At 35.9% G+C, this 19,108-nt stretch overlaps 1 protein-coding gene across 4 annotated transcripts in view; it reads right to left on the bottom strand.

Moving 5' to 3' along the window:
* Positions 1-19,108, bottom strand: part of Etv1 (ETS variant transcription factor 1) — a 100,806-nt gene that overhangs the window by 32,544 nt on the left and 49,154 nt on the right. For all 4 annotated transcript variants that reach the window (XM_048339756.1, XM_048339758.1, XM_048339757.1 and 1 more), the window contains 3 exons: positions 12,617-12,746; positions 9,421-9,609; positions 4,916-5,163 (listed from right to left, as the gene is read on the bottom strand). In XM_048339756.1, the coding sequence (XP_048195713.1) occupies positions 4,916-5,163; positions 9,421-9,609; positions 12,617-12,746 (567 nt within the window). The remainder of the gene's footprint in view (positions 1-4,915; positions 5,164-9,420; positions 9,610-12,616; positions 12,747-19,108) is intronic.

The following is a 19,108-nucleotide window of genomic DNA, read 5'->3' as shown; positions in this document are numbered from 1 at the left end:
TGACCCAAATATTCACTAGGCTTTTCACACTCTTTTTATTTTCGGGTAAATTTCTGACAGTGAAATTGCCTGAACAAAGTATATGAACATTGGTGATATTCTCTTTAGTGAACTTCTGATAACAATGCACCCAATAATCCCCTGAAAATACTATCCTAAAATTAAAAAAATATATAGCATAATAACAACCTATACGTACAATTCTAGTGAAATATATTGATACAAATATCTTAATACAACTTCCTCACCTGCATTTTGAACCTAAAAACCACATATACGGGCACAAAAATAAGCAAATAGCCATAAGCCTGTGGAAACTGGATATTATATAAGGGTCTCTGAATAATAAAGACTCTACACAACATAGTGGAAACATAATTGACTCTTTTATGTGATCACTTGGCCATAAGATAAGAAATACAACATATTTTGTATTGGAGAAAACCAACCAACAAAGGAAGAAAAAACAATCTGTATACTGTTGAATGAAGCCGTTTTAGGATACAGATGAATAACACTAGGGAAATAATGCATTTCACTTTCCAGCAAAGCCCAATAGCATTATTATCATACTGTACTCCTTTACCACATTGGCTCTTTGAATGCCTACTATGTATCTCCTCTCTGCCTTCTGATCCAAGTGTTCACTCAACTCTTGAATAAATCTTTCTACTTTGCTAAGATAATATTTTGAACTTTTTTATCTTAAATATTCGGCAGATGAAATTGCATTCCTGTAATTATAATTATCACTAATAGAGCTTCCATTTCCCATGTCATAATTAATGTCAGGCTTTATTAGCGCACAATCATGCTGCCTTTCCTCTTATAAGACATCTTTTATTGTCACAACATTTATGATACACTGAATTAAATGATAAAGAGACCCATAGGCCTTGTGGAAGGATAACCTTTGGATCAAACATGCTGGATTATGTGACTTCAAAAGTGGAGGGTTTATTTTTCTTATTGTTTCTAAAACACATAGAAAATAGTTCCTAATGTGATTTGTTCAAAATCAATAGGTAAAGAAACAAATCAAGATTCAGTGATGAATATGTTGGATTTCCTAAAAGGTTTTTTAATATGTTTTCAGCAAGAATGAAAGAACTAATGATACAAATTAAGTATCTAGGAATCATACTTATTAGTTGTAATATATGACAGACACAGAGGTGTCTACTTCACAACAGCAATCTGTTGGCCAGAAATATATATTTTGATGTTCATAGATTAATTTTTATAGGACCCTGTTAGACTTTCTTACATTTCTTTAAAATCATATCCCAAAACCACATCTGTAGCATTTAACTATTCAAATAAGGCAAACCTGTATTGTACTGGCAATAATGAAATTATTAATTCAAAGGTAGTGTACAACATTCATAATTTAAAATATAATTAGATGGGGCTAGGAATGTGGCCTAATGGTAGAGTGCTTGCCTAGCACGCATGAAGCCCTGGAAAAATTATACTAAGTGAAGTGAGCCAGACCCAAAGAAACACAGACTGTATGATTTTTCTCATTGGTAATAATTAGTAGACATCTAGGATAGTCATAGCAGAAGATCACAATAGCTCAATAGCTATGTGATAGCTTATGATCACATAAGATGATGCTAAGTGAAATGAACTCCAAGTTATGGAAAACAGTGGTTTACCATTGTCATTATTTTCAATGTACCTTCTGAAATTATGCCACTTTCTTTTGTCTTTTCCCCAAGGTTTTACCCCTGATGTCACTGTTACTGATTTTGGTACCCTGGGTATTGTATATATGTCTATTGGAAATGGGGAAGGGAAGAAGAACATCAAAATGGAGAGACAAAGGCTAAAAGGTGAACCAATGCAACAGCAATACTTAGAAAACTATATGCCACAATCCAACTGTACAACTTATGGGGAGGAGAGGGAATTGGGGAGGGGGAAGGAGGAAGAAAAATGAAAAAATATATATATACACACACACACATGTATACACACACATACACACAGAGACAGAGACAGGGACAGAGACAGTGGCAAAGTAGCAAAGATCAATAGCTTCTCAAATATCGAATAGTACGTCATGAATGAGTATAAGATACGTAACATACGTAGGAAGATAGGCTACAACATAACTTTAAAATAGAATGCTGAACCATGTTTTTGAAGCTTATGAATGACACAGCTGTGCTTTTGAGGGTCACACAGTCACTAGGTAAGAGTCCATGATGAATGTAGTCCACAAATAATGCATTTAACTCTTTCAGAGCCAGCTCCCATACTTTGGCTGTCACTGGAATCCTTAAATGTCACCCTTATTTTGTCAACATATTCTAAATACATGCTCAATATCGTAGTACACATGAATAAAACACAAGCATAATGATAAGATATATATGCAACAAATTACAGAATCAATAAAGTGTTAACGTCAAATATATAAAAATATTTTAGAAAGATTTCAAAATGCCGTTTTACACAATATTACTAGGACTAATTTATATGATGTCCTTACATGGGTTTTTGAAATAACTAAATCCGAAAACTTTAGCAAATTGTATATATTGTATATAAAATAAAAATATCAGTTATTGAGATTTTAAATTTACAGAGAAGAAGGCATGCTATTTATAATAAAGGTATTTTACATAAAGTGTATAAAATTGTAGCATTACTAATTATGGACATCATTGGACAGACTTTTTGAAGTTCTGAATGGAAACCAATATGAGTCCTTTAAAGATAATCACCAAATTACAGGCCTTGAGGCAACAATTCAAATACAGGAATTCATAGCATTGTTTTAAATATTTAAATGAAAACCAGTGGCATTGACTCTCACTTGTAATCTAGCTACTCAGGAGAGGGAGATATAAGGGTCAATATTTGAAGCCAGCCCAGGATGAAGAGTCTGTAAGATTATTATCTCCAATTAACTAGCAAAAAGAGCAAGAATTGGAGGTGTGGCACACATGATAGAGTGCCAGCCTTTAGTGAAAATGCTGAGAGCTCATCTTAATCCTGAGTCCAAGCCCCAGTACCAGCAAAATATATATATAATAATTTATCTTAATTTAAATTAAATTTAAATTATAAATCAGCCCAAGTATATCTTATCAGAAAATAAGTCATGGGATGATATCCCAGAAGTCCCACATTCATCATTTAAGAAAATTTCTCAGGATTGATCCTGAAGTAGGATCCAACCCAACTCAGTGCCACACTGAAGAGGCCTCAATGCCAAGGTCGGAGACACATCCAGACTCTGCCCTCACATCCTCTCATTAAGCTGCCCCCTTGGCTACTATCTTATACTTAAGGTGGTACACGGGAGCTGTGTACTCTGTTATCAGAAAATAAGGCCTAAGTTGAACCAACTCAGGCTCTCGTTGTGTACTCACAGTTTGATAAGAAATCCATGGGTCATGGGGAGTTGGGGAGCTCTCTAAGAGTTGAGGCATGCTTTAAACTACTTAGCCCACCAAATTTGCCTAGTGAGGAAGGGTGCATCCAAAGGATGGTCAGAGGGCAACTCTCAGTCTCAGAGTTCCCTCTGGTCAAGCTTTAGAAAGAAGTTCATAACAAAGTAGGTATTTTTATTTGAAGCTGGAAACTCAGGGTATGAAACAGTTTATTTTTCCTCAAGCAAAGTTGATATAAAACCTGAACAATTATTATGAAGGAAATCCTTTCATACAAAAATAAAAAATGTCCTTACCTTTGCATCTAGACAAAAGGAAATTATAATTTTTCTGAAAAATTCTCATTCTATGACTACCTATTGGCCACAGATACAACAATGCTAGCAATAATATTTTATAAGTGCATAGTGACCTTAAACATTAACTTTTATTGAGTGAATCTTTTCGAAATGTGTAAAAACAAATGTGTAAAAACAAATAAATATATGCCCTGCTTTCCCATATCATCAAGAGTTAAGTATTTCTTATAAAGTCTTAATTTTTAATGTTCTTATTCTCAGAAAAGTCTTTCTCTCTCTCAACATACAGTATCTTACAGTCCTTTATAGCTCACTGAGCCAAAGCTAAGCTATATGAATGAGCCACACATTGCTATTCCAGTCCTGTTGTATCAGTTCTTGTGTATGAGCTCTTGGAATCTTTGGCATTGATATATTTTAAAGTTATATACAAGAAATGTCCAATATTGAAGAATATTGTTTTATGTAAGCATTGTTTTCAAACAGGACTTAAATAGAAAAATAGAAGGAAAGAAAAAAAAAAGAAAGGAAGGAGTGATAGAAGGAAGAAAAGAGGATAAAAGGAAAAAAAGAAGGGAGCAAGGGAAAAAAAAAAGAAAACAGCAGCTATGCAGCCTATTATGGGCCTATAATTCCAGCTACTCGAGAGATAGTGACAGGAGGATTGTGAATTCCAGGCTAGCCTGAACAAAAAGATAGTATGTGGTTCAATTGGTAGAGCACCAATTTAATGAGAGAGATGCTGAGAGTTCAATCCCAAAATAAAGGAGGGGGGGGGGATTAAAGGAAGAAAGAAAAGAGAGAGAGATAAGAAAAGAAAGCTAAATAGGAAGAAGGAAGGAAGGAGGGAAGGAAGGAAGGAAGGAAGGAAGGAAGGAAGGAAGGAAGGAAGGAAGGAAGGAAGGAAGGAAGGAAGGGATGAGATGCTAAATTGCCATGTACCCTTTTGAGCTGAAAATACATAATTTTATAATTTTCACTTCTCTTTGAAATGATTTTATTTCTAGACACTATTTTGATTATCAGTATATGCCAAAATGGTTTGATAGTTCAATTTTTCACTTGTAGAGAAAGTTTCAAATACAGGATCAAATCAGAAAGACCTCACTTTATGAATGATCATGAGTCAACCAGTCTGACAATACTATCCAAATTGACAAGGGAGGTGAAATATACTTTCCATGCAATTGCATGGAAGTATAGGCCTACCTGAATCATATGCAAAATCTCTGGGTTCCTGTTTAATCATCAGAGGAGGGGGAAAGCTTTGGCTGGACGCACCGCCAACCATGGTGTTATGTTCATATACTGGGTCGTGGTACTCCTGCTTAAAGCCTTGTGGTGGGAAGGGAATGTTTGGCTCAGACATCTGGCGTTGGTACATAGGACGTCCTTCCCTTGGCATTGTCGGCAAAGGAGGAAAGGAGTTACAAGGTTCAGAAAGCTGGCGGCGAAATCTGGGGGATAAGAGAATATGTTTCAGGCAGATAGTAAACTCAGACTATTCTTTTAAATTACACCAATAACTTTTAAGTGCTGGTAAACAAAACAGTGAAAACAATATTTTGAAAACAAAATATTGAAACAATATGGTATTTCTTTTCCTTAGGTTAGTAGCATTATGATTTTTGTTTTGTTTTTGTTGTTGGTTGTGGGGCTTGCACTCAGACCCTGGGCGCTGCCCCTGAGCTCTTGCGCTCAAGGCTAGCATTCTACCACTTTGAGTCACAGCACCACTTCCAGTTTTCTGATAGGTAATTAGAGATAAGAGTCTCACAGACTTCCCTGCCCAAGGTGGCTTTGAACTGCAATCCTCAGATCTTAACCACCTGAATAGCCAGGATTATAGGTGTGAGCCACCAGTGTTTGGCTGCATTATGATTTTTAATCATATGGTGACATGTTTCTCTTCTAATCTATCCCTTACCATTATTTCAGTACAATACATAAATTAAAGGTATGTTTGGATTAGAGATAGGAGAGTAATAAACTACTTTGAGTAAAAATTAACCTTAATAGCTAATAAGTACAATTCTAAGCCAACTAGTTTATATATGTAACTTCTACATGAAAATATTCTGAAATAACTACTTAAAAGGAAAGAAATCAGACCTCCAACTTCATCCTTTCCTTTAATTCTGTTACCATACTTATCAGCAAACAAAACTCTCCTTATATTATTTTTCCCCATAACCATCAGTTATGAATGAAATAATAAAGCAGTAACTCTTTTGTCAAACCAGAAGAACTTTTAGTTCTTCAAAAATGCCCCAATTAATATCAGGTTCAAGTAAGAAATAGAATTTAGTATTATGGGGATTTAAATTTAAGCTTTGTGTTGATTTTTTTAAGGCTTCAATATACAGCAACCCACAGAAGGAAGATAAAAGGAATTGCATAGATTTGAGGCAAGGCTGTTGAGAGGTCAGAAGCAAGTTCTTAGGCTTCAGCAGAAGGCTAAAGGTGAGTCCTGTGTTCCTTCATTCTTCTTTTCCTTCTCAGTTTCTCATCCATAATATTATTGACCCACCACAAAGATATGGATTAATTAAAGATTCAAAAGTGCTCTAAAAATGCCCCAAGAGTAGTTAAAAATAACCTATAAAACATCTATAAGCAAAAATTAGCCTATTAGCCACCACTACACACACACTAACAGCATTCTGAGACTTTAATTTAGGAAAGATACCATTTAATTTTGGTAATGTCAAATAAAAATAAGGTAGAAGCTAAACAATGGCAAGGCAATTGCTTTAGCATTTCTAAGAGGACTCCATCCTGTGATTTAACTCTAGGCTAAGTGGTTGCTGTGGAAAGCACTGAAATTCTACCTACACCTGCAGAAAATAAACTTAGAACCTCGGATATTGAAAAAAAAAAAAAAAGAAAGAAAGAAACAGGCTGACTGGCACTGCATTCATTTCCCTTCTCTTGCTTATTTCATTAGCCAAAAAAAGAAACAGAAATTATCATTAAGAACTGTCAAGGAGTGAATCAGAAAATTGTAACTTGAAGATAAAATAAGAAACTAGCTCACTTGTGAAGCCTTAAAAGGAAGTTAATAATGCTTGTGCAGAAAGCTTTGTAGGGAATCAAACCATTTGTTTTTACAAAGTCGACCCAATACCAGTTGGGTTCTTGCTGGGGACATACACACATCAAACACATGCTCCACAGGAGAACACGGGGTGGCATTCTTGTCTGCCACTGACCAGTAGTAAAGAGAGAGTGGCTAAAGAAGCTTCTGGAAGAAAATTGATGGGTAAGAAAGGCATCCTGGTGAAATCAAGGGTAAAGAAGTGCAAGGTGGAGGGGACAGACAGACAGACAGGGAGGGGGTGTGGGGGAGAGAGAGACAGGGAGGGGGAGAGAGACAGGGAGAGGGAGAGAGAGAGACAGGGAAGGGGAGAGAGAGAGACAGGGAAGGGGAGAGAGAGGGAGGAAGGGGGGGAGAGAGAGAGAGAGAGTGAGAGAGTGAGAGAGAGAGAGAGAGAGAGAGAGAGAGAGAGCGCAAGAGAGAGAGCTCCTTTTGCTCAGTAGGTTCAGAAAGGAGTGCCAAAGGGCTGGCCTGAGGCTGAGAAAAGGAAGCAGAGCACAGGCCAATTGGCCACAGAGTGTTCCCAGAGTGAGGCAGGGTGCCTGGGCTAGATGGGGTTATCTGGGAAAAGAATCTGTTCCCCAGAGCAATTTTGCCATTTGTAACTGAGCGACTGTCATTTGTTTGGCTAGAGCCCTCTAAGAAATCCTCAGCAGAAACATAAGGCTTGGGAGATTTTCCTGTGATTGACCAGCTGGTACTGTCCTCAAAACGCAGTTGGGGGACAGTGGGAAAAGACCCTGAGCTTCCATCTTGTAGTTCCGGGCCGGCTGTTCTGAGTCTCACATATTTGACTTCAAGTTGAGAAACTAAAATGGATTTGGCTAAAGCAATTCCAGTTAGGTCATCTAAAAACAGACACACTGCTTATTCGGCAATCACCTTCCCAAAGAAATAACTAGTCTGCATAGATGGAACCTGTGATTTTTGGCAGCCATTTGAAACATGAGAGGTTGGGTTATGAAGCTCTGGGAAATCACCAGAAGTGGACAAAATAAAACTTGATTCTATTTTTGTGCTCTTTTTTTCCTTTTAGCCCCACACAATGCACATCTGTTTAATGGCCCACCCAGCAATACATTCTTTCTTCTGTTTACAAAGCTGTTTACACAGATGCACATACCACTTCACTCTTCTAAAGTCTCAGGACTAAGGGGTAAAAAGGGAAAGATAATAGGACCCATTTTTAAAGCACAAGAGGACCAGAGGATAGAAACAAATGTAGAAGATGTGGCTCAGTCTCACACTGGGAAAAAAGTGCCTTGGTATTATTTCTCCATACCCAAGAGTTTTGGAATGTGAAATTGTGCCCATCAAATAAGCCCTAAAGAGGAGGTCTGAGTGTTGCTTTTGAATTTAGAAAGTTGCCTGCACTAGCTCTCCTGCTTTCCTAGGCTTATCTGGAAGGTTCCTTTAGCTGAGTTACTTTTACAATGGTGTCACAGTCAGACAGCTTTCTGGCTTATGGATATAGTATTCATAAATTCTGGTTGCTAGTTGTTAAACAGTATTAAGAATTGCAACCGTGTCATTTGAGGAGATGAGTGAGATTGGGAGAGAAAGAGCTGACAAGGAAGGGTTGACATTGACCAAGATTCATTATACTCATAAACTGACATGGTGATTTGAAACCTCTTTGTACAACTATGTAAATTTTTAAAAAAAGAATCACATTGCATAACTTCACCAATAAAATATATTAAAAAGGCAACAGAAACCCAAAATTTGCTTCTTTCTAATTTTACTACATTTCACTACTTGATATGCTCATAGGGTTATGCCTACTGCATCTGTAAGAATACAATACTAAATAATTATTTTTCCAGCTAGCATTCAGAGTTGTAGCATACCCAATAAATTCTACACATATAATCTTTATTCTGACAGTGGTTATATACAAGTGCAAAGTAGAAAGAAGGAAGATGGAAATCTGTTGTATATTTTAAGTTATGTATTTAGGCAATTTTCCAATATTTTATTTCGATGTCTTTGTCAAGAATTTTCCACCAGAGCCTTCTGACTAGTTTAGTGTTTGAGTGCTTGCCTTTCCCCTTTCTCACACTAATTCAGTCTCTGTCTCTTTAATTCAGTGCTCTTCAATGTCCATGGTCATGGATCTATTGATATTAAAATTCACCCTTTGACAAGGATGGCAAACACTTTTAATGAAATAAATTATATTATGTACAACTATGTATAGCTAAATCATTCAATCTAAGGTAAAGAACCTAATTCCATAAGCCACCTGCTAAAATTAGCCTCTTAACTTTAGAGAAGAACAGACATATACTCATAGAATTGGGATGATCTGATTTAAAGTTTAAGTAAAGCAATATAATTCAAGCAGAGTGAAAGGAAAATGTTCAAATGTCAGAATATAGATTGTTTTCCATTTTAGCTACCAATTTAAATGTTTATAAAAGGCATGTTATAAATGACCTTCTCTACAAATTACATTTAAACATATAGTGAGCAAGGTCTTTCAAATACTATGTACCCATGTGCAAAATGAATATGCTAACCTTTAAACTTAGATAGGTCTTCAGAATTAGTCATAAGAATCCTCTCTGAGAAAGAAAGTACAGTTCTAGTAATGAATGGCCTTGTGCAGTTTTACCTGTGGTCCATGGGGTAGCTGCTGTCTGGAATAGACTGCGATGGAGGGAGGTGAGCTGGAAAGGCCCGGTCAGGTTTCGGAGTGTGTGTTGAGTTTGGAGATGCATGATGTAGGGGGGACACTGGAGTACTGGATGGTGTTGGGGGGTTGGAGGGCCTCATTCCCACTTGTGGCTTCTGATCATAGGCACTATCCAGGGCACATGAGGAAAAGAGAACATTTGTTGCTTTAAGCAATATATATTTTTTAAGTTCCTAGTCCTGAAGAAAAAGTTTTAGACTTAAATCATAAGGGAGCTAAAATCTTTTCAAAACCACCATCCCTTTAAACAGAAAATGGAATAATTTTTATGAAGCCTTATAATGATGTCATATATAAAATGTATATGTTTTGTATATACACAGTTTGTAAAAGGAAAATCTTTCAATGGAAAAATGGTATTTTTTCTATCTATTCTTTTCTTTTAATTGTTTTTTTGTGGTTTTTTTTTTTTAACAAGTACTGAGGCTTGAACTGAGACTGAGCACTGTTTTTGAGCTTTTTCATTCAAGGTTGGCACTCTACCAATTGAGTCACACTTCCACTACAGGTTTTTTGGTGAATAATTGGAGATAAGTATCTCAGGGATTTTCCTGTCCAGGATAGCTTTGAAATGAGATCCTCAGATCTCAGCCTCCTGAGTAGCTAGGAGTCTATCTATGCATCCTTTTGAGTGAATGTGATGGAGCTCTCCTATGTTATTACATAATTCTTATAACAATTCATCATCTATATTGCATTTTCAAACAAGAACAAACATTACCTTAATAAGATGGAGGCTATGTTGGTTTTGCCTTTATCTTTGTGGTTGAATTTTAAGACAATATTTTTGCCTTTTTCAATGTTTTTGTACATTAAACGAATGATGGTTGGATTAACTTTCTCACATAGGATAATAAAGATTAATGAGAAAAAATAAAGTGTCTGATGTAGTTAAACTTTCTTAGAGCATGAGAATGAGTATAAAATAATATTATTAAGAATAAAATTCTATTACGATAGCCTAACTTCCACTCACAATTACAGCAGAATAAAATGAGCAAGCTTGATCTTAGGTTATAAATGTAAATCACTTTCTTATGTGTGGCTTTGGGGAATATGATTTCACTAATTACTGTAATCTATAAAATGTTTTGTTAATGGCTGATTTTACTGAACAAGAAGATATTTCCAGTTTGAATCACTATATTTTCTTTCGAAATAAAAAAATCAAATAGTTTTTTTCTTTAAAAGGAAATGTTCTAATTGACATATTTAATAATTTATTATCATTCCATCGATACAATTGAATTATATCCAACAGCAAAAATACTTTACAGAAAGGTAGTATATGCTGTGTAGATCCACTTATAAAGATAACGATACTCAAATAAAGAACCAGTTGTTTGATTCTACCTAGGGTCTTTATTTGAATTTCTAAATGAAAACCTGTTTCTTTTGAAATGTGGCTCATCTGACTCATTTCCATGAAAGAAGAAACAAACGACTTATTCTCTATCCTAAAATATTACTTTTTCCCTATGATCTGTTACATTAAATATTATCTGTAGAGAGATAGAAGTACCAAAATTCATTTCACATGTTATATATCACTGAGAATTATTGGTCCTAAAAAAGGCTTTCAAATATTCAAGCAATTCCTCTACTGTTAATTTATGGATGTGAGATATGTTATATAGAACACAAGTGATTTCAGTCACAGTTCTGATCAATGCTGAGCAGCAGTGATAATTCTTTATCTCACTGCTTCGTTGATAGCAAATTCCTCAATATATTAAATAACTATGTTGTGGATATTCAGCATCTTACAGGGAAAATGCAAGAAATAAAACTAAACAATGAATACATTCTAACATGAACTCAGTATGCTTTCATATTTAGCTTCTATAAGAGAATTTTTTTATATGAAAGCTTTGCAGTTTCAACTGAGCTGGCTCATAATTTCAGGCTCTAGTGAACCTCTTAGAAAAGCAGATATAAAAGATAAGTTTTTGAGGACAAATAGTAATAAAATGCCATAATAGTAAGCCAGGGGCAAGTGGCTCACACCTGTAATCCTAGCTACTCAGAAGTATGAGATCTGACGGTCACAGTTGGTTCAAAGCCCAGGCAGAATAGTCAGTGAGACTCTTTGTCGGAGAGTCAGTGAGACACAAAAACTATAGCTCAAGTAAGTAGTAGAGTGGCAACCTTGGGTGAAAAAGCTAGGTGACTGCTCCCAGCACCAGTACCTGTAACCAAAAACAAAAACAAAACAAACAAAAAACCTAGCATTGGCTAGGAACTATGAGAGACCAACAAAAGTTTCTTGAATCTTAGATGCTTTAGATAAGAGGATATATAGCAAACATGAAGAAAAAAGGAACCTTTTAAATCATAATGGATGAGCCTGACCTATCATAACTTATAAAACCATATAAGTATTTGGAACCATTTTAAGAAGTTTCCAAACTACTCCTCTCAACAAGTAAGTTTCTACTGCAATTGCGGTAGTATTCAGAAGTCAGAGCCAACCTGTACTTTATACAATTAGAGGCTAATATGAAAAGTAAAAGCATGCAATTCACTATTAGGACTTTTCAATGAACATATATGTTATCAAAATTTCTACCAAATGAACAATGTACTTTTATGGCACCACTCTTTATTATCATTAGAAGAACAACTGGCTTTTTAATAGATAATAACCTCTTCCAAGCCTTACAAACTTCTAGTTTTATTGCAAGTGTCCGTGAATGTACCAGATATATCATCTGCAGTGCCTGTCAGATAACTAATGTACTGCTTAGACTTGCCAAATGTTTCTTCTTCTTTTTTTTTCTATAAACTCTCTATCTAAAGTGCATAATGCATTCATGCTAATGGGAACCTTCACAAGCTGCTGTGCCAAACATGACCCTCTCTTCCACCCCAAGATGCATCACTACAGTAGAAAAATAACTAATGATTGAAATGAAAATAATTCCTTTAAAATGATTACAAAAGTGTCTGAGTGTAGGGTAAATGGTTCTTGAAAAGTTCTGCTAAATGTATTACCTGATTAGCTTGTTATATAAATGAAGACAACTCATGAAATTGACTTGAGATTTTATATTTTTCCAAATTATTTGTTTCCATAAGAACCACCACACTAGATGCATGCACTGGGTTGCTTTACCTGACATTGTACAGGCACTTTTCTCCATAGCTGAATTTAAAGGGCTGCTCTTGACTGCAGGCAGAGCTGAGTTCTGAACACGGACTGTGGGGTTCTTTCTTGATTTTCAGTGGCAGGCCATGAAAAGCCACTAAAATAAAATAATTTTAAAAACTCATAAAAATTAAATACATTTTAAAATTAAGTCTACAAATATTTGACTTCTCTTCTTTAAAATATCGTTAACATTTCATAATAAATCTATATACATATATAATATAAAGACTGAAGAATCTCTATATAATTCTTTCTTTTGTGTGGCCAATAAACATGCTTGAATTTTCAATTCTCTCCCTTTACTTAAACTAAATCAAATCACTAGTAATTTGCTTAACAAATATTAACAATTCCAGAAGCTCAGTTTCAGTAGGGAAGCTTTGAAAACATTTCAGAACAATTTCCAATGACTAAAACTGAAAATAACACAAGGGATTGGCCCAGAATCAACTGAAGCCTCAAATATAATTTTAAGCACCATTGAAATGAAAATATCTCAAGTGCATCAATAGTAATGGCTTAATGGAATGACAACTAAAATATGACAAAGGAAATCCATGGGTGGGTCACAGGAAATAAAAACGATACTTTAGGCAACATTTCAACATCTTTAAGAACAATGGTTATTTACAAAGTAGAGATGAAAAATATCTGCTTACAGAATTATAATACTTACATACCAGAATTGTCTATATGTCACAAATAACAAAATAATTCTTCTATACCATGATATATTATGCTATTTATATTACTTAATAGATGGCTATTATGTTTTACCTATGTTTGTAGTTAATGTATATTCACTAATACTGAAAATAATAATGATAAAAATGTAAAAAACGGAATGATAGACAGGTAAGGGTTCATTACATTCTGTTTACATTTTTTCTTAGACAAAGTTTTCTTTCCTTGACAAATTTGTTTCCTAGTATATTTCTAATAATTTAAGTATAACTAATATTTGTTGCAATTGTGCACACATATGAATCCAGTGTTTTCACATAAACTTCTATGAAGATTTGTGACACATTCATATTATTACAAAAGAAAATCTCCCATGTACATGATGTATTTGTATATATGTGGGTACAATAGTTCTTCAAATAGCAAATACTATATGATAAAGCAAAATACGTAGTTTTTACACTTTAGATTAAGTATTGGGTTTCCCATTTTTCCCAGAAAAGAGAGTAGCAGTGTATAACTAGGCATGTGGGCTCTCAAAGAAGTGACAAAAATATTATTATAGAGCCAGGGGCTGTGGCTCACACATGTAATCCTAGCTACTCAGGAAGCTGAGATCTGAGGATCAAAATTTGAAGCCAGTCTGGACAGGAGAGTTTTTGAGACTCTTATCTCTAATAAATTACTCAGAAAAATGCCCAAAGTGGCACTGTTGCACTAGCCTTAAGCCAAAGAAGCTCAGGAACTGTGCCCTGCTTCTCAGTTCAAGCTCCAAAACTGACAAAAAAATATATATAATAACAATAGCAATGTTCTACTTGAAAACTCAGACCTATTTAGATTAATAAAACATGATAAGACCTAACAAATACATTAGTAAGATATAATGTTTATAAAAGGATATTGGCAGGTATAACCAATACTGCTATATTTTCTTGTACTCTATTTCATGTTCTTAATTTATTTGGCAATATTGGGTTTGAACACAGGAATTCTTGCTTGTTAGGTAGTTACTCAACCACTTGGGCCATGCCCCAGCTCTTATTTACTCTAGTGATTTTTAAGACTATATCATATTCACCCAAAATAAAAAATAACAAAGGATAAGTTACCTACTAATGAAATCAAAAACATAAGCGATGTCAGAAAAAGGAAGTTAAAGAAACCAAGCACAGAAGAATATACAATAGATTACTTCAGTAACACAAAAAACTAATTGAGAGTGGTTGTGTGTGACTTTGTTTGGAAGACTAATTAAAATGAAGTCATTGGATACAGATACCAGTGACTCATGCCTGTGACCCTCTCTATTCAGGAAGCTGACATGTCAGCCTGGGTGGACAAATCAAAGGGATTCTTATCTTTGAATAACCAAAAAAATGCACAAATGGTAGCATGTCTTGAAATAAAAAGCCAAGTAGGAACAAGAGGGCCTGAGTTCAAGGCCCAGTATTGAAATGTGTGTGCACATGGGCATACACACAAAGACACACACACACACACACACACACACACACACACACACGATGAAGTCAGTTGATGAGTGAATTCTCATACAACTAGTGTCCTATAAAGGAGAAATTTAGACACAGAAACAAGAACACAAGGATAACATTATGTGAAGAAAAGATAAATCAATTTGACATTTCTATATGCTAAGGGATATGAACGATTCCAGCAATTGCAGAAACTGGGGAAGAGGCATAGGGCAGTCTCTCTCCTGTCCCTGAAATCTCCATCTAGGATTTCTGGCCTGGAGAATTCTGAGGCCATCCCTTTCCACTTTTTAAGCTACCCAGTGTGTGCTTTACTCTGTCATGGAAGCACTAGCATACTAATCTACCACTCACAGAAGCTCTGGTTCATTAAACTAGGTATATCATGATTTTGTATATTATCAAAGCTATTACTATACAGGGGACAAATTTGAAGTATGCATGTATGCAAATCTCATAATAAAACTCTATTGTATAATTCATACATACTAATTTAAAAATAGGATTAAAGGTTCTAGGTGATTCTTAAAATTTTGTTGTGTGTGCTTGTACTGGGGCTTGAACTCAAGGCCTGGACACTGTCACTTAGCTTTTTATACTCAAGGCTGGTGCTGAACCACTTGAACCACACCTGCACCTATGGTTTTTTGCTAGTTAATCGGAGATAAAAATCTCATGGATTTTCCTGTCTACACTGGCTTGAAACCATACTCCTCAGATCTCAGCCTGCTGAATATCTAAGATGACAGGTGTGAGCCACCAGCACCCAGCAAAATTGGGTACATTTTTTTAAAACTGGGAGGCCTAATGGCCACATTTAGACCCAGTGTAAGCTGCATTCCAATAGGTTTAGCACTTGAAAATGATTTTTTTTTTTTTTTTTTTGGCCAGTCCTGGGCCTTGGACTCAGGGCCGGAGCACTGTTCCTGGCCTCTTCTTGCTCAAGGCGAGCTCTCTGCCACTTGAGCCACAGCGCCCCCTCTGGCCGTTTTCCAAATATGTGGTGCTGGGGAATCGAACCGAGAGCTTCATGTGTAGGAGGCAAGCACTCTTGCCACTAGGCCATACTCCCAGCGAAAATGATTTTTTTTTAAGTCTTAGTATATCTTGCTTTTCTTCAGATGCCAATAGTCAAGTATGCTTAGACATTGTCCAACTCCTCTAGCTGAGGGATCCTGCATCCTCCCAGTACATCTGATGTGTGGGGATATTTTTAATTGTTGCATGTGAAGAAAGAACAGGAAGCCACACTGAAAGCCTTTAATGTTACACAAGGAACCTTGGGCTATTTTATTTTTCTTATCGGTATTTCCTTGTTTTCCTAAAGATTCTCTCTCACAAAAGCAACTTCTCTTATTCATCCTGGCATAAGGGTAGCATGGACTCCACTGCACAGGGCTGAATTGGAAACGTTTTGGGTATTTCATCATAGGGCTGAGAGTTTGAACGTCTGCTAACAGGCGGTTTTCCAGCTCATTGGCATGAGCACAAGAGAAAGCAGTACATTCATTTTGTGCAATTTGCTTTACCTTCCCACATGGAGTTGGTGCATGTAAAAGGCTGTTAAGTACTAAATTATTCCTTATCAAATCCCCATCATCTGGAGTCATGATCAACACTAATTAAATTACTTACACTGAACACGGCTCCAGCCTGCTGCTGAGGCTTCCTTAGGTACATTTCATTTCGCTTTCAGTCCTGTCCTTACTTGGGTCTGAAACAGACAGAGCTACAAGCATCTGCATTGTGTGTAGTTTTAATTAAAGTGAATCTTGCCTTCTTCAAGTGTGTCAGATCAAAGTGAGTTAACTCCCTCATTTCATTTGTGAAGGAATGATGATTTTTAAAATGATATTATATCTTTATCTCTGACTTCAGCAGTTTAGATCATTTGATCTAGGAAATCTACAGTCTTGGGAGGGGTATTTTTTAAAGACCTTTTCCAGGCAAAATTATTTATGATCCACAATTCCTCCAGACAATCACAGAGCTGAGAGGAGAAGTGAACTCCAGAGATAAGTCCTTGCATTTGTTTTCTTTGATGGACGCTTGACCTATAAGACCACATCTTAGGGCTGATTAACAATGACTGACTTCTTCTAATGGCTAAATGTAAGAGTTCCAAAATACCAGGACTTAAAAAACATGTACTTCCAAAATAAACTTAACCACTTCTTAATTCAAGGGTTAACTTGGGGTCATGGCATTTATCATTGAGGGTTCTGTTAAAATTTGCAATTGTTTTCATTTAGAACTCTGAACTAATCTTGCTTCTTTTTATTTTCCTATCTCCTTTTTTGTTAGGCACAAATTTTGTCCTGGTTCCACTGGAACACAGAAATACCCTTGTCTTTCCAAGAGCAACTAAGCTAGGATACAAATACATATTTGGTTAAACATAGATGTAATAGAAAATCACATTTGACCATGAGACATATAGATGAAGAGAATGAATTTAAATATGTTCATACCAGAATTCCCTAAACAATCATGACAGTAGAACATTCTTTTGTATCCTTACATTGAAAATAGACCCTGTTTGTTTTAACTGTCCAGTGAATGGCCACTCTGGAGACCAAACAGAATAAAGTTCTGTGTATTTTTCTACAGAAAGTTCATGGTACCTCATACCTTTAGGAAATAACAATATTTTAAAGTATCAGTTTAGTACTAATTGAAAACTATAGCCAGAAAATGCTTTGAAATGTTCAAGACTTCAGGTCTCAAGAATAAAGAGCAAATTCTGAATGAAGCTAAAGAGAAGAAAGGAATTTTCTACAATAGGAAGAGGATCCGAATAACAGCAGACCTCTCCACACAAACATAACAAACGCGAAATGAGTGGAAGAACACCATCCAACAGGCCGACAATATACAACCTAGGATTAAATATCCAGCGAAATTGGAGTTCACATTTCAAGGGAAAACCAGATCTTTCCATAGCAAAGAGGATCCAAAGGAGTATGTGAATAAAAAACCAGCCCTACAGCAAAATCTAAGAGGGGAGTCCTACCCAACAGAGATCATACAGGGCACACAGACAGAAACAGAAAGAAACTACAATAGCCGGAGCCCAACAGAAAGAGCAGCTCACTAAAGAAAAGAAGAAAAGAAAAAAAAAAAAAAAAACAGAGGAAAAAACAGCCCAACAAGAAAATGGAAGGAGAAAAAACACTCTTATCCTTGATCTCTTTGAATATAAATGGTATAAACTCTCCGATAAAGAGGAGCAGACTGGCAGAATGGATCCACAAACAAAAAGTTGGCATCTGTTGTCTACAAGAGACCCATCTTACAGCAAGGGACAAAAACAGGCTCCAAATGAAACGATGGAGCAAGATCTTCCAAGCAAACGCACCTACCAAAACGGCAGGTGTAGCCATTCTGATCTCAGACAAGCTGGACTTTTCATTAAAATCAACTCAAAAAGACAAAGAAGGACACTACATTTTAATACAAAGAAAAATCCAGAATCAAGATATCACGGTGATAAATGTATACTCACCGAACAAAAGAGGCCCTACATATGTCAAGCAAATTCTCTCAGAATTACAGAACAAGATAGACCCAAACACAATCATAGTGGGAGACTTTAATACCCCACTCTCTCCAAGAGACAGATCCAACACCCAGAGGATCAGGAAGGGAGCTGAGGACCTAAGTAACACCATATCCCAAATGGATCTGACAGATCTATACAGAATCTTCCACCCTACAGAGACCCAATACACCTTCTTCTCAGCAGCCCATGGATCATACTCCAAAATAGACCATGTCATAGCCCACACAAAGAACCTCAGCAAATACAAAAGTATTGACATCATCCCATGTATTATATCTAATATCAGTGGATTAAAGGTAACCCTCAATAACAACGGTTACCACAGAGGCTATAAACATTCTTGGAGGCTAAACCCCAACACTTGGGCCACAGACCAAATTAAAGATGAAATCAATGAATTCATAAGCCACAATGACAATGAAAATGCATCACAAAGAAACTTATGGGACACAGCTAAGGCAGTACTGAGGGGCAAGATCATTGCCCTCAGCACTCATATTAAAAGAATGGAAGCAGAGCAGGTAAATAACCTCACGATGAAACTAAAACAACTGGAGAAACAAGAAAAGACAGAATCTAAAATGACTAGGAGGAGAGAGATCACAAAGATTAAAGAAGAGATAAATCTGATTGAAAATAGAAAGACCATTCAAGAAATAAATAAGACTAAAAGCTGGTTCTTTGAGAAAATAAATAAAATTGACAGACCCCTCA

The sequence above is a fragment of the Perognathus longimembris genome, chromosome 2, assembly GCF_023159225.1.
Source record: "Perognathus longimembris pacificus isolate PPM17 chromosome 2, ASM2315922v1, whole genome shotgun sequence".
Taxonomy (NCBI): domain Eukaryota; kingdom Metazoa; phylum Chordata; class Mammalia; order Rodentia; family Heteromyidae; genus Perognathus; species Perognathus longimembris.
This window is presented reverse-complemented; position numbering and strand designations above follow the sequence as displayed.